Here is a 24,242-nt window from a genome sequence, read left to right as displayed (position 1 = left end):
ACTAAACCCTGAGTGTTGCGAGGGAAACTGAATCCAAAACAAGAGAAATTAAAATAATACTTTTATATTTGCACACCATGCATATAGGGCATAACATTTATATCATTTTAAAGTTTTAAAGCACATTTTTACAGTTACTTGAATCATCTAAGCACAGCACTGAAATATTTCCATAATCTGATAAAACCTGACACATCTCTGCCTCACCATCACCAGCCTGGACTTCTGGTCTGAAAACCTCAACAGGATGAATTGTTGCCTGGATAAACACATTTTATTCCTCTGTCAGATCATCAGTGAAGGGATATAAACCCTCCTTTCCCTGGTTGAAGGCACACTGCTTCCAGTCAATCTGGTTTCTGCTGCTGCTTTGATTCTTCATCACAACAAGGTAAGATTTGACTCAACAAACCCAAAAGGAAAACCTGCCTACAATTCTGTTCTTCTAATATATTTTATGATCAAATCTGGTCCTGATTCTCTGAAACATGAAAACATGTTTCCATCATGTTCACATTGAAGGATGAAATGTATTATTTGGTTCAGCAGCTTGTTGAAAATCTAGAAAATTATGTAATATTTTCAGTCATATCTCAGAGTAACTGAATGTTTCTTATCTTCATACAGATGAAATTTGTTCTTTTTACTTTGTTCCTTTGTGGATTCGTCCTAAAAGTAAATGTGAGTGAAATCCTTCTCTTCTGTTTGCTGTTTAGAAAATCAGTTGTTAAAAATCTACTTTTAGTGTTTTTATCTCTTTATTTTGTGAAACAGGCAGTGAAACACTGAAATGTGTCTGTGTGAACAGCAGATAAACGATGATAACTTTATTTTCAATCAGCTCTAAAATCTTTGAAGACAAAGTTTTTTGTATGTAATTATTGTTTATGTCTGTTTCTTTTGATTAACAGGGAAAAAGTTCATCAGAAGGTTTGTGCTTTAATCTTTCTGGTGTTTTGAGTTCACAAGGTGGCGCTGCAGGTTTTAGTATGAAGACAAGCTGGGCATGAAGGCTGATGCTGAACGTTCATCATTTATTGGATCTAAAACTGTTAAACATGAATGTATCTTTAGATCATGGTGTCTGGACTTGATATTAATATGATCTGAATGTCTCATATGCAGCAGACCTCCCAGAGGGAAAATCCCTTGTGGCATGTGAGGGAGCAGTGGCTCGACTCCACTGTGGTAAGGTCACTGGTTTCACTGGTCGGTTCTGGAGCATTACACCATGAATACATTCAGGTTTCCAACATTTCCTCCTCGCTCTGGCAGCAAAAGGTCAGGCCATCTATGTGATCAGTGCTACATACGGACGCTGGGACTGGAAGACCTGCAGCGCTGGGAGACCTGCCTACCAGCTAGAGAACACTGAATGCTACACAGACAGAGAGGAAGTTGGTGAGAGGTACAGAGCTTCAGTATTTCCTGAAAGTTTATCAAACTGGTTGTGAATGAGTGAATGAGGTCTAAGAAAGGAAAATGACCGACTTTGGTCTGAATCCACAGATGCAACGGGAAACAGTGGTGTAAAGTCAGAGCCAGTAACTATGTGTTTGGAAATCCCTGCTATGGAACCTACAAGTACCTGGAGGTGGAATATCTTTGTTACGGTGAGTTCAGGCTCTCACTTCACTAAAATCTGTCTACAAACAGGAACAGCTTTAAAAACTTGGTGCAGCACAAACAGCAACTTTATGGATGTTTTTCTGCTTATTTTAATGTTTTGCCTTTTCTAAACAAAAAGCCATCAGTAGCAGCTTTATTCATTATTTAGCCTGATTAACAAATGCAGGATATTAAATTGGAAAATTAATTAAATATAAAATAATTATTTTTTTCCTTAAACTTTAAAAAGTACTCTGTACTAAATTCTGTTTTTATTTTTATTTACATATTTGTTTATTGTGCTTTTGCTTCCTTTGTTTCATTTTTTGTTTAAAAGATAAAATTCATCATAACAGAATAAAACACATTATTTCTTCAGGTTTGGACAACCCTGACTGTCCTCTTCATGAGACTGTCTTGGTCAGAGGCTTCTCCTGACTCGCTGAAATACAGACTGCTACAAGAGATCTCTTCTTCCAATAGCCATCAGCATCTACACTGTAAAATCTAATTAGCTATCAATACTTCAAAAAGCATGTAAACCGACTGCACTTAACAAAACAAGTACATAGAAGTACATATTTTAAGATGCACCAACTGGTGCATCCTTTGTAGAGAACACTTACAGATGAGTGAAAGCAGCTCAACCCATCAAGCATTTAATCTAGAGCCACATGCCTCAAATATCTATGAATGAATCAACAGCAGGTTCCAATCTTCTGAGTTCAAATCCAAAAATACTTTATTGATCCCAAGGGGAAATGAATTGTTGCTGAAAGTCATTAATTCAAATTGATGCTGATGGCTGTTGACCGGAACGATCTCCTGTAGCAGTCTGTATTACAGCAAATCTGAAGAAGCATCTGACTGAATACACTCTTCCCAAGACAGTCTGAAGGGGATGTCAGGGTCGTCCATAGTTTTCTTGATTTTATGAATAATTCTTTGTGCATCATCATTTTCATCATCATCTGCATCATCATCATCATCATCATTATCTTGTCCAGAGGTTCCCCAGTCACGCCCAAAATAGAAGCAGACGTCTCCTTCTTCATCAGGAGGCTGATGAAGGCTCTGATGCTGCTGCTCCAACAGACTGAGAGAAGATCTGCAGCATCTTGCTGCAAACCTGGGAGGATCTTAGCTTCCTCAAGAATCTACCAGAAAATAACCTGAATTACAATTAAACATGATAAATAAAGTAATAACTCAGATTATAGTTTGAAAATCTCTTTATTTTCCTTCCTGTTATATCAGCCTTAAAGATAGCCCTTCTCTCCAACTGCTTCTCTTTGTAAAATGCTTCACTCAAAATAAAACAAAAAGCACAAAGAAGAACATGTACATGGCCTTACATTAAATAATTTAGTTTTTAAGATTATTAAAAATAAGACTATTTTTAAGATTAAAAATAGGAATAAAAGCAAAAGGGATGAAGATTGGAGAAGAAAAACAAATAAAATGACAAGAAAACTGAAAGACACTGAAGAGAGATGAAGCTGCACATCAGTGGATCACAATGTCTGTAGATGTTACTGATTATGATGCATTTCATCCTCACACAGCAGATCTGATGGTCGCTTCAGACAGTTCTAATTGGAACTGAAACCATGGAAATAATATCATTTCAGCAGAATGCATTTTAGACATCAGAAAGTAAAATATCACCAGTTCTAAACCTGCAGCAAGACCTCTGGAGAGTCAAGTCTGGTTTTCTGAGTTTGGTTAAAAAATAAAATGTATTCTTTCTAAATAAATGCAAAAAGACCCATTCTAGGATTCCAACCCAGAACCTTGTTGCTGCAAGGCATTAGTGCTACTGACTGTGTTACTGAGCTGGACTCGAACATTAAAGCTGATGAGGGAAAAGTTTTAACCAGACTACAGAGTTTGGACAAAACCTGCTCCACAGGATCACCATGGCAACCAAAGTCCAAGTCCTGATATTTGGGGCCTGCCATAGCATTACATAAGAGAAGCATTGCAAAGTAAGGCATGTCAATGCCTCCATGTAATGCATGGACGGCACCTATTGTTCTACACCTAAAGGAATGTCTCTTCATTTATTTATTTTTCTCCCATCACATGTGGCTCGTACTGCTTCTTGCGCCCCCCCCAAAAATGGTATCAAAACATTTGGCTCGATGCCGAGAATGGAATATTATTTTATTGGGGATCATAGTTATGATGGCAACGTAAAAAGCGTAAAAAAGAGGAAAATTTCCAACTGCCGAAACGCATAGTGTAACTGACACCAACTGTTAGAGTGAGAAACAGAGTGGATTTTTGACCCCCAATATAATTTTGAAATCGCCCTCACGCCTGCAAAAATCGATCTATTGGTATGAATGTTGGACGTGATATCGCACCGAATGCCTGCTCCCGTAAAATGTTTTAAAAATTTCTCTAGGGCTCATGGTTTTCTGTTAACTGCCAACTCAGCCCTCCTCTGTAGTAAGTGACAGTTCCACCATGTCTGTAGTTCTAACCTTCAGCCATCAATATAGTTCTAAAGAGGAGCTGAGCCCTCAGCCAACTGTGTGTGTGAGAAAGAGAGGTGTAGAATGAATGCTATCTTTGTGAGACACCCAGTCAGTTTTTCTAAAAAAAGCAGTCCGAACAACTCCTTCCCGTTCAGGAACCGTGAGACGTATTTGAAAACCATTTGAAGCGTATGAGAGGGCTATTTGTTGTCTCCAATAGTACTGAGATTCATATCTGCACCTCACTCACATTAAAGCAGCGATGAGAGAGAGAGATGGTGTGCTGAGCTCTGAAATGTTTGAGAAAAGCATGAAAATGAATGGCTGAGAGCCTGATTTTATCCTGTCACGTTTTCGCTCTGAAGCACCTTAATATAAAACTACAAATTAGACTAGTTCAAGTCGTGTTAATTTTAACTAAATGGTATTCTACTAATTAAATTGTAATTATTAAAAGTATTATGTGTTGTAAGTCTGTTTGTCCTTAGGTTTTAGTGTTTCTCTGAGGGAGATGACTTGAGATGTCTCCTCACTGCCTGCTCATTGAAGACAGGCCTGTGTGCCAGAGTTAATTCATGGCGCGGTTCCTCCCTGATAACAGACTTTCTATTCTGCAGGCCCTCCAAGATGTTATCCAAAGGAATCCTGCTCAATCCACTATTTTCACGTCATAAGATTAACTGTATTAAACACTAAGAATATAAAAAATTTTCAACAGAACTCTAGTTCTGTTGGTCAGAATACACCCTAAAAGCCTCTATTCCTCTCAGGTTAGTGCACCACCTTAGTCGGTGCAATATTAGTCTTTTACTATCCTTTTCTCTCAGGTTAGTGCACTGTCTTGCCATTAGCACAAACATTAGCATTTCACTGCCCCCCACTAGTGAAAAGCTTTAACTAATTTTTCTTAATTATTAGATATGTTTAGTATACTGAATGGAGTAAGTCCATGTTAGTCAACATGCTTGTGATTTTAAACATGCTGTTAACTACATGTTAGCTAAGATTAACCTTGATGCTAATTTGCAGCATTAGAACGCTGGGTTCCAACCGACTGGCACGCTTTGGCAGACCCCCTTTAAAATTCTTCAGACATTTTCTAGTTTATTCTGTGATGCAAAAATTTTTATTTTAAAAAAGAAACAAAGAAAAACTAGAATAAGCAAAAAAGGAATAAGTATAAATAATAAATATAGAATAAATATAAGTGATAAATATAAATTAATATAATAAATATAAATGATTAAAAAATGACTGAAAACGAAAAATAAAAATGGAATCTGATATATAAAAAAAACGCTAAATTATTTCAGTTAATTAAAGTGCCAGTTGAATATCTGGGTTTGTTAATCAGGCTAAAAACCTGGTAAATTAAGTTGCTACTGATTAAGTTTTCTTAAGATAAATATAATTAAAATCACCTGAATAAAACCAATGTGACAATAATGCTTTTCAATATTGTTCTTAAATTTTAGAAAGATTTTAGTAAAGTTAGATCATAAACTCACATTCACAAATATATTTCACCTCCAGGTACTTGTAGGTCCCGGCACAGGGATCTCCAAACACAGAGCTACTGGCTAAGACAGGGCACAGAAATTGCCCCTCACATCTGTGGATTCAGATCAAAGTCAGTTTTCTAGAAATTGTGACTTGATGTTTCTTGGATTTATTAATTTATGTCCAGTTTGAAAAGCCTTTAGGAAAGACTGAAGTTCTGTACCTCTGAAACACTAAATTTGCCCTCGTAGCACAATCAGTATTCTTTGTCTGGTCCTCAGGTATCCCATTGGAGCAAGTCGTCTGATCACTGCGTCCATATTTAGCACTGATCACAGTTATAGGCTCATTTTCTGTTGGAAGACAGAAGAAGAAATTTTGAAAAACTGAATGTATTCATGGTGTAATGCTCCAGAACCACCAGTAAAACCAGTGAGTGACCTTACCACACACTAATCCAGCCATTGATTCCTCACATGCCACAACGGACCTTATTTTTGAGAATGATCTAGATTCTGTCATATGAGAAATGAAGATCATATTAATATTAAGGCACCTAAAAGTTCAGCTATCCATGATCTAAAGCTAAATGTATGTTTCATTATTGTAGATTCAATAATCTTGTCTCCATGCTAAAACCAGCAACTCTACCTATTGGTTTTTGTAAACCACGCCCTGCCTGTTAAAAAACAAACAAGAAATAAAAATTAATCACAAATGGAAACGACAGAGGATTTTTACTTCAATCTTCTTGGAGCTGAAAGCATCAAATTAAAATCTGCTTAACAACTGAATGACAAGAAAACTATAAGTAGGAAAGGGGTAGGACATTATAAGATATTATATCTTCTACCTGCTCCTTTTCGAACAGAATGTAATATTTGCATGTCACATGGGCAGAATAATTTGTTTTACATTTTCATTTCTTACGTTGTTTCATGCTATTTTATTTTTGTTTTTCTTGATTGTCTTTTCTGTCTGTTCAAAATAAATAAATTAATAATAAAAAAAAATAATTGCTCAATAAAACCAGTAAAATAATGTTTTAACAACAGATATTCAAACCACAAAGAGAAGAGAAGGTTTTCACTCACATTGATTTCCAGGATGAATCCACAAAGGAACAAAGTAAAAAGGATGAATTTCATCTGTATGAAAATAGGAAACATTCAGTTACTCTGAGATATGACTAAGAAAAACTCAATGATTTTCTGAAATATTTTCAACAATCTGCTGAACTATATGGCACATTTTAATTAATAAATATGAACATAAAAGTTTTAAGTAAGATACTTTACCTTTTTTGTAAGTTTAAATCTTACTAAATCAAACAATGTAACTATAGGTTTACATTTCCCATATTTCAGTCAAATCTTACCTTGTGATGAAGAATAAAAGCAGCAGCAGCAGGACTCACTGGAAGCAGTGTGCCTTCAACCAGGGAATGGAGGCTTTATAAACCTTCACTGATGATCTGACAGAGGAACAAAATGTCTTTAGTCCTTCAACAATTCAGCCTGTGGAGTTTTTCTGACCAGAAGTTCAGGTTGGTGATGGGTGTGTCACACCTGAAGCCATTTCTCCTCATTCCTGGTGATAAATCACTGATCATCCCTTCATAGCCATCAGCCAAGCTAGCAGGTCACACCAGATTGAAATATTGGGATGGAAAAACCTGGTTGGGTTTTAGATACTGACTGCAGCAGCCAGGTGGGATTTTCTGTTAACAAAGATTCTTGGCCTTGATGTGGACCGTGATTCTGTCAGCCGTCTCCATCTGCTCTCTGGTTTTATACATTTATACAGGAATCATAAACCATCAATGTCTTTATCTGCTCTATGAAATCCCAGTTATTTTACTCTTGGATGAGTTCAATATTTAAAACCTTACTAATATCTCTCAAAACATGTTGGAGCTAACGATTTCTTCTGAATTAGCTTTTTCTCTGTTCTGTCAGATTGTGGATAAATTTTAGTGTCATGCAAAGTTGATCCCAGTAAATACAAAATGCTGTTTTAAATGATGAATTAATTTCAACATATCTATACATTTTGTTGAAATATAGGTTTATTTATCATTCCTTGATGTAAATACATTTAGGAAGAGAGAAGAAATAAATCTTTGATATTCCAGTCATAGGCGTAAATCCAAGAGGGTTTGGGGGGGTTCTGACCCCCTCAATCTCAGAAAAGTCTAGAGGGACTCTGGGCCTCCCTTCTGAAGCTGCTGCTGCCGCGACCCAACCCCGGATAAACGGAAGAAAATGGATGGATGGATGGAGTTTGAAACAAAAGAGAGGAGCTGAAGAGTTTCCAACAGCTCTGTGTGGGAGCCGAGAACAGAAGAGAGAACATATATTGATAAAAACTTATGCCTTTATTTCTCACCGTCTTCAATGTAGAGCCTCTAAAACCACAAAATAAAATCTGAATATTTTTCTATATAAACCCTGGTGCTTTAAATTATGATACTCCCAAGATATTCATTTATATCTACTTCTTGGTTCTCAGTCATCCACAACATGACAAAACTAATAAAAACGCTTAAAAATAACGTCACTTAAGTTATAATTTAAATAGGCTATCACTTGTATTGGGAGCAATTTCAATAAATCTATGTTTATGATGAATTTTTCTAAGAGCAGTTACTCATTTAAGCTTTTGGATTTGTAACCTAACATTTTTATAAAGGTGTAGCAGAGATAGATCAGTCAGACTGAACAAAACTTGTATCTAAGCAACATTTAAATTTTAGTTTTATTTCTCTGCATGCTGATAACTTTTTGATGTGCATTACTTGTCATTTTTGGTCCTGCAGCTTGAATGTGGTTTAAAAACTTTTTAAATCGCATTTTCCATTACATTTCAGTGGAACTTTGCTGACCTCCCAAAATTGCTCTCAAGAAATGTTCCTGTTTTGTCAGGATCGGTGTGGTTGAGGTGAGGAGAGGGTGCCGAGACCCAGGTAAGATGATGAATATCATGGTTTTAATGAATAATAATGCTCAAAAACAGTCCAGGACAGGCAGCACGGGAGAAAACTATAGCACACGGCTAGTTACCAGTAGCACTGACACGAAGACTGAACATAGAGCTGAGTTAACCAGGACTTAACAGTACAGCTGGAAAACTGGAACGACTACTCATACGACTGACAAACTGAGACAGAAACAGACTTACGTAAAACAAGGATCTGATGAAGAACACAGACAACAGGTGAGACTAAATACACACGGGTAATAAAGGGAACGAGACACACGGAGACAATCAACGGGGAAGACGCAGAGACGGGACACAGGAAGCAACCTGAACACAAAGAAACTCTAAAAGTAAATACACAAAAACATGATCATGACATGTTTATGTTCACCCCCAATAATGAGATGGGATTTATGCCCATGATTTCAGTCGGGAAATTATCACCAAGTCATTTCTCAGGCCTTGGGATTCTGGAAATGCACAGAAAGAACAGTTATCTGTAAATGTGATGTGGATGTTTCTGCACCAGAGCCTGTGCTGCTTTGTCTGGGACATTAGGTTCATATTTAGGAGATTCATGTTTATGTTTATTTATGATCCCCATAAGCATCAGCAACAAGCTATAAACTACAAAAGGATTAAGATTTAGGCATAAATATCTGGTGTGGATGGTGTGATATCTAATCATAAGAGCTCCTCAAAGATTAAATGTTTAAAGCAAACCTTTTGGAAAAATAAAGCATCAGTTTTGTTGAGCAACAGTATAAAATCCAACTGGTTTTTCCAAACTAACACCATAAGCCTGATGTTAACATTCTGATAGGAAACAGCAAAGGGTTAAATAAGCTCTAATAATCAGAAATGTGAAGAAGTATCTTCAGGATTGACCTCATTCTGACCCCAACCCTTCCCCTTACACATCCTGGTCACAAGTAAAGTGGACCTGGCAGTTCTGTACGTTATTTTAAAGATTCCTTGGAGTTTTCCTTCATCTACTTGAGCTCCTCAGTGAAGAAAAAGCTCTTGAACAATGCAAAGCCATTTACACATTCCTCCATCATCACAAGAAACACAATCCTGAGTGATTGCCTTTAGCAAAAATAACCAGTGACTTTTGACTTTTCAGAAATAAGATTGAAATACCCAGATTAGTTTGTCCTCTGCAGTTTTTCTTATATTAGTCATGCAACAGCCCAGGAGCGAAATGTGGAGAGAAAGAGGCCTGGGAGTTCATGACGGACCAGCCTGTGAGTGTGTGTATATGTGTGTGGGCGCACCTGTTCTTGTTTTTATCACATCATGGGGACTTTAATCTGTTTACACAGTCACATCATGGGGACCTCCTCCCTCATGGGTAACTAAAAGTTGGTGCCCATAAGGATGATGCGTTTAAATGACTGTATAAGCTATTTTAAAGGTGCTGGTTAAGTTTCAGCAATGGCCCATATCACTTAAGGTTTCCACTTAAGGTTTCAGATTGGTACTGCACCTCATTGTAATTCGTACACTTTTCCAAATTTTATTGGGTACCACCTTCTACCTGGTCCACAAAAAGAAGGTTATTACAAAAACTTGAAATTATTTGGTTTGAAAGACAATATCAACTTAAAGGATAAAATCCACAATGCCAACTGAAAACACAAGAACCACTGAGTTATTGCCTTTAACAAAACTTCCAAGTTAGTCTTCTTGACTTTTTAGGAATAAGATTGAAATACCCAGATTAGTTTGTCCTCTGGAGTTTTTCTTATCTTAATCATTCAACAGCCCAAGAGTGAAATGTGGAGAGAAAAAGGCCTGGGAGTCCCTGACAGTCCAGCCTGTGTTTGTTTGTGTGTGCGTGCGTGATGGGTTGAGCTGCTTTAACTCATCTTTAAGTGGACCGTTCACTCCTTGCTGACCTGAGCAACCAGCCACACCAACCCCACCCAGCTGTTTGGAAGTCTGATTTTCATGAAATTGGCCTCCAGCTACAATGCCAGCTACATGTCTGCCTCATCTCAGTCTTCATGCAATTGCTGCAGAAGATGGTTTGGGAACATTTGAGCCTCCAGCAGGCCACCCCGGGGGTCATCAAGGCCAGTCAAGTGACCAGTGAGTTGGGTGATGATGAGCCTGGATCTGGTGAAGACCTGGCTGTCGGTGTTGAGCATGGAGATGGTGAAGAACTTTATCCAGTCCATCCTCATGTCTCTGATAGAGGATGCAGAGGATCAAGGGCCAGCAGCCGGTCTCTGGGTCCAAAGCCCTGACATGTGATGAAATTACATGTTAGGAAATGCCCTCAAAGCTAGGGTTAGACTGTAAGACATACTAGGGATCGGCCTCTTTAGGGTGTAGCTTAGATAGAGGATAAAAAAGGAGTGGAAAACTTTTGTTTGATGCCATTTGTTGTGCTAACTCCAAAAAGAAGCATGAGAAATGGACCAGCTGTTAATAAATGGAATTCATGAATTCAACTCACTGACTCTTCTTCGAACTCATACATGAAAAACTTAGCATGGAGAAGGATAAATTATCCACAACACAAACATTGCCTTGTTATTTACACTGCAATGCATTCTGGGTAAATGACATTCTGGGTAAATGACATCTAAATGTTCAACTGTGCCAGCTCTGTCCAGTCAAAACAGCAATGAGGTTTTAAGCCTCTTCAAATTGAAATCGATAGAAAAGCAGAAATCACAAGAGGTGATGAAGATGAGGAGAACCAAACAGAGGAAGAGGACAGAGTTACCTGTAGGAGCTGCTGCTGCTGCCTATTTTAGATTCATAAATGAAACAATGAATGACATGTACCTCTGGTTGGACTGTGCAATCCAATAACCAGTTCTGTAGCTCTGTGACCGGTAACATCTGTTAAGATCCGGTCTTCTGTCTGGTGTCAGACAGGAGGTTTCACATTCAGCACCTGCGGCAGCAGCAATAGTGCTGTTATCATTTGAAAAGAGCTTCCAATGCTCTCAGCGTTTGTCGCTCTCTCGCCAGTGTTATAGATTAATTGGTGGCTAAATTAACTGGTGGTAACTGGTAAATTAACATCAGGGAGAAACAAATGTTTCTGTGGGCGTGGCTTTTTTAGGACCCCTTTACCGAACCAGGAAATAAACAATGCGATAAGCTTAAAGAACTAGATTACTTATTACTTAAGAACAGAATTACTTATTCTCAACAAAACATTTCTGTTTTTGACACAACCAGAGTTTTGTTTGTGTTTTAAACAAACTAAACCTGGTAACAGACTTTAAATTGACATGAAGTTAGTTCCAAACTGCAGATCCTCTCACAGACAGAGCACTCTGAGCTAAACTGGTTCTCCAGTTAATGCCCTGACATCCTGTAGCCATGTCGAATGGGAACCGTAATATCAGCTGGAAGCTGTAGATTAGAAAATGAACAAACATTATGATGTCACACAACCATTGCTGCTGTAAAAAAAGTCAGCAAAACAGCAATCACTTTTTGAATTCATCTTACTATTAGAAAAGACAACAAAGGAAGATTTTCATAGACTTACCTCTTTATTAGTTTGTTGCACCAACTCTGTCTGGATCTATCAACACTTCCTTCTTTGCCCTGAAGATCTTGATAAAGCATTTTCTGTAGCCGCCCACTATAGGGCTTCCACAAAATCCTCCTGTAGGTTGTTGGCAACTGTTGCAACAAACAGCAAAACACTTGGTGACAAAACCAAATTGGGTCTGTATGGAAAATATATTTACCGCCAATAGTTTATTTTACAATGCAACTTAGTATTTAGTCACCAGGCTGAATAGAAGATTGGAGGAGTATTTGGCCCACTGAAGAAAAAAAAGACACTAATTTTTTTTTTTTATAAAAATGATGAACTTATATTGCCCCTTACATTTTCTTTTTCTGTAGCTCTAATACTTGTCTGGACCTAACAGTTGAGGTCCAGTATTAGCAAACAAACATTCAGTGGTAAACAGAGGCAGGCAGGTTTCCCTCTGTCTGCTGAACTCAAGCAATCGAGCTGCTCACTTCTTCTTCTTTGAATGTGCAGTGAAAGATATGTTGATAACTTACTATTTGCAAGTGAGCTTATCTCTAAATAATGCAATGTAATTCTAGACATTAAGTCTTTTGTGTGTTTTTTTTACCATGTAAGTAATTGTTACTTCATAAATATAAGTCTAAGGTTTATTTTGTTGATTGCTTAGTAAAGTTAACTAATTTCTCTAAGTCATGGTAGCTGTTGGATTTCAACGGCTGTATACAATAACGAAATAATTTTCCTTTGGGATCAATAAAGTACTTTTGAAATTGAAATTGTTGTGTAGGAGTCTGGTTGCTATGGTGATCCTGGGGAGCAGATGGTGACTGGCAGGGAAACAAACTGTATCTGTCCCATACCTGAAACTGACTTGATATTAGTAACTGATATTCATCTATGACCCTGGAGATGCCTGCCGCTAGCAGGAATCAGCAGGCTGTTTATTTCCATCTTGCTGCCTTTGTGCTTCTGGGCTGATGAGGTTGGTCATGTGGTATTTATTTGTTATTTGGTCATGTGATGGTGATGCAGTGCATTGTGGGACGCCTGACTGGAGCCATGTCAGTGGGAGGTTGAGTTGTCATGGAGTTGTTATGGTAGGAAAATATTAATGAGATATGATGTAGACTAATGATTATAGCAGCAATTTTAACATTTGAGATTAATATCAACCCATATTTTCAAATTGATGCAACCATATCATATTCTGTATGTGAGCATTCAGTGTGTGATACACCCATATTTATATATTATATGTGGTTTATACATGCATGTAAACATGTTGTTACTGGGATTAAGTATATTATCTGGAGAGAAGGCCTCTGATAGGTGAGGCTAAACAGGAAGTAGAAAAATAATTATTAAATCGGCATATAGAGATGGAGTTGGATTAAAGTTAATTCAGCAGTTTTCATCACTTGTTAAATAATAAAACTAAAAAAATACATTAACAAACTCAATTGTTTGATGAAAACAAACTGTCCTTGAAATTAAACCAAGCATAAATAATGTTATTTGGGGAACTATCAATCAAATACAGAAATTCTAATACAAAAAGTTGGTGTGAAAATTGAAATAGATCATAAAAACTCATTTCTAAGAATCATTTCTAAAGATAAACTTGACTGGAAACTGAACATCAGATATGTTAAAGAAACGTGGAGCTAAAAGCTTTGCATGCTCTCTGCTGTTCACTAATCTGACCTGTTTAAGTTGTGCAGAAATCTGGACTGGTAAATACAAAACTACACCACAGGCATTAACAATAATACGAAAATAGCAATAAAATTAAACCACAAGGTGGAACAGTTTTTTCTCATAAAATGTAAAAAAGTTCAAAGCCATCCAGACCTTCATGTTATCAAGAGATGTGAAAAAACACTTCTCTTCTGAAGAGGAAGATGAATCTGCATGGCATCAGAAAGAAACTCCACATCCAGGAATAGAACCAAAGGGTCACAGATAAAGAAAGAATGTGAAGCTCAACATTGTGGGACCCCAGACTGAAAAAGCCACAAAGTTTGACACATTAAGTTTGTTCTACCAAATAAGATTTGGACCTAAAGCTGCGTTATTCCTGTAATTAAAACTTGACAATGCCACTGTGTCAAAGACAGTGTCATGTTGGCTTTAAGGTTGCGAACCCACATGCAAGAACACAATCAGACAGAGCGAGTCAGAAACAATGATGTTTATTGAAGAGTCAGGGAGCTGGTGGCGAAGCCGAATCGGCGGACCGGTTCTTCTACTGCCAACGGGAGAAAGCAGGGTTAGCGGGAACTCAGCGGAGTTTCTCCAGGAAATGACTGAGGTGAGCTTACTTTGGGTGGAGGTATATGGGGCGAAGCGGAGCGCGAGCCAAGAGTCCGTTGACGAGCGATAGTAGCTCTGATGTCGGGCACGGCCTGGAGCCTGATCCGTCCAGGCGGTCCTCCGGGAAGTTCGGGCGTGGGCCTCCTGGCCCGTAGCGTCCCGAAGGGGAAATCCCGGAGAGGGATCGACGAGGGGGGATAACGCTCACACACACAGGGAGTGGCCTCTGACCGGGAACACCGGCAGGGTCGGGAAATCACACAGGAGGGAGGTGATCCACAGCGGGGAGACAGACTTACACGAACGCGGGGCAGCTGGTTTCCGGGAAACAACTAGGAGACGGCGGGAGAATCTGGCGAGGGAGACAACAAGGGTTAGACGAGAGTAATCACAGAAGGCCTCTTTCTGGAACGCTGGTTACCGTAGTAGGCAAACACTCAGGCGGTGAGACGGAGTGTAGCTGTTGCTTATATCGCCGGTCCACGCCCTCTTAACCAGCTGCAGGTGTGTGTCCGGGTTGAACCAGGACACTTCTCAGGGGTGGAGCATGGGTGACATCTGCTGGATGTCTTGAGAAGTGGTGGTTCCAGGGACAGGTGGAAATAAAACTAACTAAAGGAAAACAAACTAAGAAACTAGGACGAGGGGAGGACAAACAGACCCTGACAGACAGCAATTAAATCTAAAACCACAAAACCTCTGTCAGCTGAGACAGTTGCTAAAACCACATTGTTAAAAACTTCTAAAATATAATGTTGTAAAAAGAAATATCACTAATTACTTGAAAGCAAATTTCTCATGAATTCGGTTTAAAAAATGCAATTTGAAAACAGAAATATGATTTGCAAATAGGTTGGAATCAAGAAACAGTTGCTTAGTTTGAGGCAACCTGTTGCACATTTATTATAAGAACAAGACTAGAGGACAAAATACTCTGGGTATTTAAATGTTATTTCTGGAAAGTCAAGAAAAGACTCACTTGTTGGTTTTGCTAAAGGCAATAAGTGAGGATTGTGCTTTCGTGCGGACAGAGGGTCTGGAAATACCTCTGCATTGTTTAAGAGCCTTTAAAATATGACTAATGGGGTTTTCTTGACTAATGAACTCATTAGGCAAAGAAAAACTCCAGGCACTATTTTAAAAAATGTGCAGAATAACACGGCGCAGCTTTTCTTCTTTTCTGATTATTAAAGCTTATTTAACCTTTTGATGTTTCTTAAGTGTTTGCTTTAAACATTTTGTCTTTGAGAAGGAGCTGTTATCATTAGATATCACACAATCCACACCAGATATTTATGTCTAAATCTTAATCCTTTTGTAATTATATAGCATGATGCTGATGCTTATGTGGATCTGAATAAACCAGGGGACCCCCAGTCCAGTCCTCAAGGGCTACCATCCTGCAACGTGTAGCTGCATCTCTGCTCCAACATGTCTGAATTCCCTCACCAGCATTTATTCAGCTCTGCATTAGGCTGGTGACAAATTGTTTATTTGATCAAGGTGTGTTTGAGCAGAGATGCATCTAAAGTTGCATGATGGTAGCCCTTGAGGACTGGACTAGGAAACCTCTGCAGTTATAATTTAAATAGGCTATCAACCTCCAGTCCCAGACAAAGCAGCACAGACTCTGGTGCAGAAACATCCACATCACATTTACAGATAATGGTTCTCTCTGCTTTTCCAGAATCCCAAGGCCTGAGAAACAACTTGGTGATAATTTCCAGACTGAAATATCAAAGATTTACACACAGCTGAACTCTATTTAGGCATTTACAGTCATCATTCAACTTCTGAAGGCAGTTGGTTGCATTTGGAGAAAAGGGGGCTGAATACTTTTGCCCACAATATTTTCAGCGTTTTACTTGTAAAAAATTTTTTGATTCATGTACAATTATCTTTCTATTCCACACTTGTATCACACATCATGTTGGTTTTTCACATTTCATTCCCATAAAATATGTTAATGTTTGTGGTTGTAATGTGACAAAATATGGAAAATTACAAGGGGTATGAATACTTTGGGGTCGGTGATGCATTTCTGTTAATTATGATATTTGTTTTGTTACAGCTGATAAAAAGACAACATTTATTGTTAGATGCATCAAATCAATAGAATAAATATTTTTAATCCAGAAATACAGGCTTCATGAAAAATATATTTAATTCTTGTTTAAAGTAGCTTATCTTTTGAATGACATTTTAAAAATCACTTTAGTGAATCACCTCATCTAACCTGATGTGCTATTCAAACCCTTGTCTGGTTTTGCTTTCTACATTTTTGCTTAGATGATTTGATATTAACTTGATAAAAATCTGCCAACAGTAATGCTCTAATAATTTATGTTTTAATTCAGTATTTTATTCTGGTTCAGTCATCCGATTACAGAGGAGTCAAAACGCTTCAGGTTTTTATATGAATCTCCTAATTCTAACTCCTTTTCCCACCATGGTTTAAAAATGTTATTAAATTGTCACATTTAAAATGTTCGGTCTTATTAACCGATCATTTAACACCCACAGCTCAGTAAATGTTCTCCAGCCAACCAGTTAGTCTATTTTAGAATTGATTTTTTAATCCAGATTAAAAGATATTTCAGGAGTTAAAATCAGCTCCCCAACTAAATGATCAATGTTTTTACCAGAGACTCATAGATCAGTGCTTATAGTGGAACTAATCCCTAACATTTTTGCTAATAAACTCTCTAAATAAGTTATTTAAGGTTCCATCTCTTTATTTCTGTGGAAAATCGGACATTTTTGTGGAAATTTGTTCAGTTGTCAGGGTCGGGTTTCACTTTCACAAGGTTGTAGGTTACACTTTAAACTCATTTTAACTTCCTGTTTGGTTCCAGTAGATCAAAAAATTCATGTTTTTATTGTGTTTTTACTCAATTTTTATCCTGAAAAACTTTGACTGATTTTTATTCATAATTTTCATGGCATATTGAAAACAATGTTACATTTCAGCTCTTTTCAAAGTATAGAAAATAAACTTGATACTGAATTTGAAAATGAGGCTAAAATAATCATGTGCAGGTTTTCACACCATTTAATGAAGTAAAAATATTTGACAGCATAAAGATCATTAAATCAAGTTTGTGTTTATAATGTTATTTTTTGTTTCAAAAGATTAAAAACCTATTATTCCCAAAAGAAATCATATCAAACACAGAACTGCTATCAGAGCAGCTCAGCTGCATGTTAATCTGAAAAATATTAAAACTGAGCAGAGATGAAGCTGAGAAGATTTTCAGCAGATGGTTGGAGGCTTCAGACTTTTTTGGCACAAATAAATGGCCATGGCTGGTTACATACTCTGTCGTTCCACTTGTTCCCTGTTAGGAGAGAAAAGCACAAGCATGAGGAAACATCTGATTCTTCTACATTTCCATCTTAGTTCATGTTTTATTTAATTACGTGTAACTTTTAAGTCAGGTTCAGGTTCCAGCCTCCCTTCATTCAAAAACTAAATAAACAAATCAAAAATTGGTTTATCTTTACCACTGTAGTTAATTTCCAGACAGTTTTCTGATTGTGCGAAGTTATCAGGCTGACCCAGAGCAAAGGAAGAATAGTCAAACTTTGATCCGTCGCTCCACATCCACTGTCCCTCCTAACAGAAATGAAATGTTAGAACAAAAACCTGCCAGGCAGCTTGTAGTTAACTAACAGTGCAGTTAATTAAATATCATTTATTGCAAGAGAGAGTACGACGATTATACAAGGCCACACACACTCTTAGATGAGTGTTTGTGTTTTTTAAATATTGGTAAACATTCTGTGTTTATCAACACACAGTACAAGTTGAATGTGTGTGAACATGCAGCTCATCCCCCTGGAGCGCGTCACCTGGTCTGTTTTCATGAACCTACTGTGATGGCGTCATGGCCGCCGACCCATGTGATCGAAGGGTTCCCTGTGTCCCGGGTGATCATTTCACTCAGGAAGTCGTTTTCTTCATTGTTGTGGATTGAGGCCAAATTCCCACCAATAGAAATGCAGAAGGCCTAATGCAGAACAGACACAGCAGAAAAAGTTACAGTTGTAAAATAAATATCTTAAAATGAAGAATCAAATGTGTCTGAAACTTAAGTTAAAATGTTGGTACACAAATGGTAATTTTCCTGAAATTTTGTTGAAAGATAAATTCAGATAAATACAATAATTAACAAATTAAAACAGAAAATGAAAAGCTTTGGTTATTTCCTGCAGTGTTTTTAAATTCTATTCAACATTATTTTTATGAAAGTATGAGCCATTCAACAGCAGTGAGTTTATTTTTTTTATCAGTTCAGGAAGTGAGACTGATGGTACAAAAGGGTCTGAATGACTGGGATGAAACAAAGTCTGATGGTTCACCATGATGATTTAATGAACATGACAGAAGATCTATGTGCCTGTTGTGTTATTTTAAAGCTGAAAACAGAGCAGAGCAGCTTTATGTTGGTGTGCAGCTGAGGAGGAAGCAGTGAGTTGTGTTTGTGTGCCTCTGTACCTCGGCATCGCTCCATATTCTCGGGGTGAAGTAGAAAATGAAGCAGCGACTTCCAAGCTGGGTCCAGCCAGGAGGACAGGCTGGGGTCATTTAATATGTAGGAAGGAAAAAATTTCAAAAGATATTTTAATTTGAATAAATTATAATGAATTCATAGATAGATAAGTTAGCCCTTCGATAGTTAAATTCACTTCCAGATGCTTATTTAGGATGACAGAACTTTAGATCGATTAATGACTGAGTTTGGCTGCACAAGGGGGACGGTAACTCTAACTACCGGTGTGAAAAATGGAACAGAAAAACTTAATTCTGCAGGGGTTTATTTAACCATGGATCAACAACACGTAGAGGAAACGCTGCACTGTGCACCACAGCGACGCTACAAGACTGGTTGTCAAATCTTCTTTAAATCAGAAAAAAAACAAATAGCTTCAAAAGCTGTCACACAACTAATACATAAAAACTATATGACACAGATGGTTTAATTCATAGCATGTGTAATATCATCTGCCCCCTGTAATAAACCTCTAAAGTTTTATAGAAATAATTACCAACCTGGTGAGTTTGGAATTGGACCCTGTGAACACAAAGACACACTGATGACAACGGTGTCCTCAGATTCTGGTGACAAACTGAAAAAACTTTGTGCATTTGGACATTTTGACATTATTAATCTATTACAGATCTTATAATCAGTAGCAAACAGATGAAAACTGATGTATTTACACCCAACAGTATCTGCTGTCACTGGTTGGTTTTACTGTGAGCTTCAGCTTTCTGAGCTTTTTGGAAGTTTTCTGGAAGCTCTTTAGGAATCCTGCTTACTTGTTTTCACTTTTTGTTCTGTATTTCAGTTTTTATCTGATAAAACAGACTAAGATCAGACGGAGCAGTGGAATATGAACGTTAGATTCACTTGATTTCTGCCATCTAGTTTCACATAAGCACAGTTTTTGGCTTGCTACATTTTAAGACTTAGCTCATGAAGCAGGTTATGGAGAAACAAAAATATCAATTAGCATTAAATAACTTACAGCTTCAGCAGTCATCGCTATGAAGCCGAGGATCAACACCAGCTGGAAACCAGAAGCCATCTGTGAAGAAACAATGAATTACAGCTTTTCAGATAAACTCAGAGTTGAAACAACAGACAGTGATGAAAAGCTGGATGCTTCCTTTGCTGCATGCACAGAGAATAATACCAGATAGAAGGACGGCTCTTATATAGTTTTAGGAATGTTGAGCACTTAATCTTTCCGTCTCGTAAAGACAAAATATAATTAGTCTTTACAAGAAAGACAGAATTTCCAGGAACGATGTTTCCTGGATTTTAATTTTTTTGTCTTTAGCTTCGTGGAATTGTTTTCTAGCAAAGGAATTTGACATTGTGTAATCGTTTCTGCATTGCGGCTTTCATTGGCTGATTCGGCCGTGACGGGTTTTCTTTGAAATGGATGGTGTTGCTTTTTATTCTGATGAGAACAAACAGAAAACAACTAGGTTATCATTAAACAAACTGTGATCAATGTGATCAATTAACATCTCAACGTGTTAATTCAAGAAGGAAAAGGTTTTACTCAGGTGTTCAAGGAAAAAATCAATAAAATTTTTCATTAGTTAATTTGAGCTGGCATATCGAGGATCTGCTTGTTTCTGTGGTTCTAATATTTGACCCACTTTTAGGATTTTAGATAAACAGCAAATTTGGAAGTGTTCCATCATCTCCTACAGAGTTAAATTCAACACTTTGAATGTGTCTATATTGGTCCACTCTGGATGGTTTAGAAATTACACTTTTGAAAGTGTTATTTGTGATATAGTTGAATCAACACTCACAGTAGTTGAAATTACACACACATCAGTGTTGACTAACCCAACACTAGTGTATTTTGTCAAAAATTAACACTATGAATGTGTTAATGCAACACCGAACAGTGTAAAGTATATATCAACATAGAAATCAGATTTTTGAAATACTACTGACAGGGGGTGCTGTGGTGGTGCAGGAGTTAAGCACAACTCACATATGGAGGCTCTAGTGTTCAATGTGGCTGTCATGGGTTTGCTTCCCGGTCTTCCCCTTTTCTCATTACCCACTTTTTTTGTCAATTTACTTCCAAATAAAAGCCAATAGAGCAATTTAAACCTTTTTTCCATAAGCTACTGGCCATCAATAATCCCCAAATTCATTTCAAAAGACATTAAATGCCACTTAAATCTACAGAAACACCAGCACCAGTTGCGGAATATAATTTATTTTTATTTCTAAACATCAAACAGCACTGACAGCAATGTACAACAAAGGTCATACATTCATGGTACTTTGTACTGAAGGTGAAGCTTTGAAAGTTCATTGGAAGCAGCCATGGATCGTCTTGTGATCACTGATGGTGAAGTGTCTTTGGTGCTGCTTTTGTTATCGCCAACATGAAGGAGGAAAACTTCCAGCCTGGAAGGAACAACAAGAAATATAGCAGAAACATTAGGATAATAAATTAATATTTTAAAAAGAAGTATGAGCAAAACTAATCAGACTCACCTCTGTGTGTGTCACCATCATATTCATTCAAATTACTCTGCCCACCTGGTTTACAAGATAAAGCTAAAAGAAGTCAGAAATAATTACTAAAGAAATTAGTCAGCTTATAGAAAAAATTTTGGCCAACCTGCCAACCTGTCTGAAGAAATGTGTTGGAGTCATCATAATAGGCTTCAATCAACAACATGACACACTGACAAAGAAAAAACAGATGTGCCACAGGTACAAAACAGCAGAGTCAAATGGCTCAATTGCCTCCTCATTGTGTAGATAGGTTCTCCAGAGTCCTGCTAATCACCTAATTATTGTATTCAGGTGTGGTGCAGCAGCGGCACATCTAAATGTTGCAGGACAGTGGTCTTCCAGGACTGGAGTTTGACACCTGTGGCTTAGATCAGGCCAACGGTCCAGCACAGCCGCTCCCCCGTTTTGTAGTCTACACAGCCAAAAACTTAAAGAAAATGACCCCCGCAGCTAAATAATGCAAATTGAAATGGCCTCCAGATTTTCCTGACAGTTTTAATGTTTGGTTAAGATAATAAACAGTCATATATACCGTGATATCCAAACAAATAAACGTACATTAAGCAAACTATGTATATGAATTGATACACTTTTGTAAACGGAAAAATAATGCATCCATATAAAATAGTCAAAAACATTTTAACATGAAACTTATCTTGTTATAATAAGCTCCAGACAAGGCGCCATACTGCTGCCTCCGCTCCTCAGGCACTCATGTGACGCAGTAGCAGAACAAGACGGCATGGGCAAACAACTAATGAAAGTGACAGAACTGAATAAAACCAGCAATATTTACCTCACACGACAGACATCCACACACACGACGAAACATTACGGGGAAGCATTTCACCGCTACGCATGCTTCCTCGGAGGCCGCGTCACAAGGGGACCCACGGAGCGATCTGAGGCTAAGTTCTGGGTTGGCTACTTTTATAGAGAGGGCGTGTTTTCCTTCTACGCTGTATTCAAATTAGGGGAGTGTCCTTAGCGAGTTTCATTTTAAATCTAGTTAACTTCTAAGAACAAAGAAGTATTTTCTTTTGAATGAAGACAGATGTTTTTTATGACCCTGCCCCAAGAGGAAGCTCTACCCTGCTTCACTGGACCGGATGGTTTTACACCAGCTGTTAAATCGTATCAAAATGGTCAAAAGGTTAAACAGACACACAGAGAAACTAGCTGTGTTCTAAATTATAGAGAACCACAAGCTAAGTTATTTTACTTCAACTTAGTGTATAATGTTTCAATAGAAATGTACTAGATAAGAGATTACGCTAATTGGATCATGGATATAATTTGAAGTGAATTTCCTTATTTTAAATACCATTAATTTTCCCTATTTATTGAACATATGGTTAAGTTTTCACAACTAGCTTATTTTAAATTTATTTCTTAACACTAGTTTGTCCATTTGTTGCCAAGTGACTGATGATGACGTTGGTGACAAGCTTTACCCAGAATGCACCTGGAGACAATAAGGACAATTCATTTGTAGTTTTGTGTGTCATAAAGTTAAATATAAGAGTGAAAATAAAGCCAGTCATGTAGCACAACATTTTATTCAATATTTTACACCCACTATGTCACTAAAATCAGTCAGTCTGGTAAGTTTTTTCAGCAACCATGAGTCAACAATGGGGCACCCTACTATATAACCTACTGGGGTGTGGTGCACAGGTTTTAACAAAAGAGGGCTCTTCTTTACAGTTCTCATGTTACAAAAAATTGGATCCCTAAAGGCATGTTTTGCCTCCCATTAGAGCCCCTCTGCTGCAACTCCCAGCCTACCTATAGCTCCTTCCCTGAAGTGATGTCACAAATATGAGACAATGGTGGGAAGAACTGTTTGATGTTGATTTTATCTTAACACCAGACTGAGTGTTGATTTAGAAATGAACACTGGACTGGATTGCTTTTTGTTTAACTTTTTGGAACTCTATAGTGAACAACAACATAAGCTGTTGAATTAACACTATATTTTTAACATACAACACTTACACTGGAAATCTAACACTTTTGAATTTGCTGTGTATAGATATTGATATGCAATTTATTGAATTATTGACAATTATTTAGATGTGAAGTTTGTGATCCTCTTCATCATGTGTTGTGTTTTTATATGAATGGAAAATTTTATGCAATGCAGAAGAAGGAAGTAAAATCTGAAATGATCACTGTCTTCTCTTTTCTCAGAAAAGATTATGCCTTTGTTTAAAAGCAACAAAGCTTCAATCAACCTTATAAACATTTCTAAAACAAAATCTGGTCTAACTGCATCAACCGGGTGCCACAGACTGAGGAACATAATGAACACCTGTCAGTCTGCTGCGCTGAGGTCAGACATTTCCATTTCTTCTTCTATAAAGTTTATAAATCTATAGTTAACATCTGTTCACTGAGTGTAAAATCAGTCAAATTCCTTGTTTCTGAACACCAGCTTTGCAAACAAAGTATTCTGATTCACTTTTTCTATATCAGATAAAATAATCTGCATATCTGTTTTACATAAACAAAATCCTCACAACTCCACTTTGATATTTAGATGGTTTAAAACATTTTTAAATGGAACATTAAATTAATATAAAAACCAATGTAAAAACATGACTGAGAACAAAGTTTTGTTTTTATACAGTCAGTCATAGTGAGGATATTTAATCATTGCTGTTTCCGCCCTGTGGGGGGAGGATGGACGACATTCTGCCTCGTGATGAGGCCAAATGTTTCTGGCATTAACAACCGTTCCAGGAACTGTTTCAGTTCCAGTAACTTGTCTTGAATAAATCT

At 37.4% G+C, this 24,242-nt stretch overlaps 2 protein-coding genes and 1 long non-coding RNA gene across 3 annotated transcripts; 1 reads left to right on the top strand and 2 right to left on the bottom strand.

The window, feature by feature from the left end:
• Nucleotides 1-286: 286 nt before the first annotated feature.
• Nucleotides 287-2,822, top strand: LOC103468066 (L-rhamnose-binding lectin SML-like). Its single transcript, XM_008414907.2, has 7 exons — nt 287-391; nt 628-681; nt 912-930; nt 1,126-1,188; nt 1,276-1,408; nt 1,510-1,613; nt 2,616-2,822. Exons 2-7 carry the CDS (start codon nt 628-630, stop codon nt 2,639-2,641), a joined length of 399 nt encoding a protein of 132 aa, XP_008413129.2. The 5' UTR covers nt 287-391; the 3' UTR covers nt 2,642-2,822.
• Nucleotides 2,823-14,260: 11,438 nt separating this feature from the next.
• LOC145552328 (uncharacterized) lies at nt 14,261-15,058 on the bottom strand. The gene is made up of 2 exons (XR_014088337.1): nt 14,406-15,058; nt 14,261-14,332 (listed from the first exon to the last, which is right to left on the bottom strand). It is a non-coding gene; the product is annotated as an uncharacterized LOC145552328 (long non-coding RNA).
• Nucleotides 15,059-17,433: 2,375 nt separating this feature from the next.
• On the bottom strand, nt 17,434-20,100 carry LOC103468069 (galactose-specific lectin nattectin-like). Its single transcript, XM_008414913.3, has 6 exons — nt 19,930-20,100; nt 19,451-19,472; nt 18,896-18,975; nt 18,273-18,407; nt 17,902-18,013; nt 17,434-17,735 (listed from the first exon to the last, which is right to left on the bottom strand). The coding sequence occupies exons 1-6, from the start codon at nt 19,987-19,989 to the stop codon at nt 17,671-17,673; spliced, it is 474 nt and encodes a 157-aa protein (XP_008413135.1). The 5' UTR covers nt 19,990-20,100; the 3' UTR covers nt 17,434-17,670.
• Nucleotides 20,101-24,242: the final 4,142 nt, after the last annotated feature.

The sequence above is a fragment of the Poecilia reticulata genome, chromosome 7, assembly GCF_904066995.2.
Source record: "Poecilia reticulata chromosome 7, P_reticulata-male-v2, whole genome shotgun sequence".
In the NCBI taxonomy this organism is placed as follows: domain Eukaryota; kingdom Metazoa; phylum Chordata; class Actinopteri; order Cyprinodontiformes; family Poeciliidae; genus Poecilia; species Poecilia reticulata.
This window is presented reverse-complemented; position numbering and strand designations above follow the sequence as displayed.

Excerpts from the sequence above, each read along its gene's own strand:
- LOC103468069 (XM_008414913.3), bottom strand. The coding sequence starts at position 19,989 with ATGGCTTCTGGTTTCCAGCTGGTGTTGATCCTCGGCTTCATAGCGATG. Across the intron at positions 19,473-19,929 it reads TAGCGATGACTGCTGAAGCT|GGTCCAATTCCAAACTCACC; the intron begins GTAAGTTATTTA and ends TTGTGTTCACAG. Across the intron at positions 18,408-18,895 it reads GAATATGGAGCGATGCCGAG|GCCTTCTGCATTTCTATTGG; the intron begins GTACAGAGGCAC and ends GTTCTGCATTAG.
- LOC103468066 (XM_008414907.2), top strand. The coding sequence starts at position 628 with ATGAAATTTGTTCTTTTTACTTTGTTCCTTTGTGGATTCGTCCTAAAA. Across the intron at positions 1,189-1,275 it reads AGTGGCTCGACTCCACTGTG|CAAAAGGTCAGGCCATCTAT; the intron begins GTAAGGTCACTG and ends TCGCTCTGGCAG. Across the intron at positions 1,409-1,509 it reads AGAGAGGAAGTTGGTGAGAG|ATGCAACGGGAAACAGTGGT; the intron begins GTACAGAGCTTC and ends CTGAATCCACAG.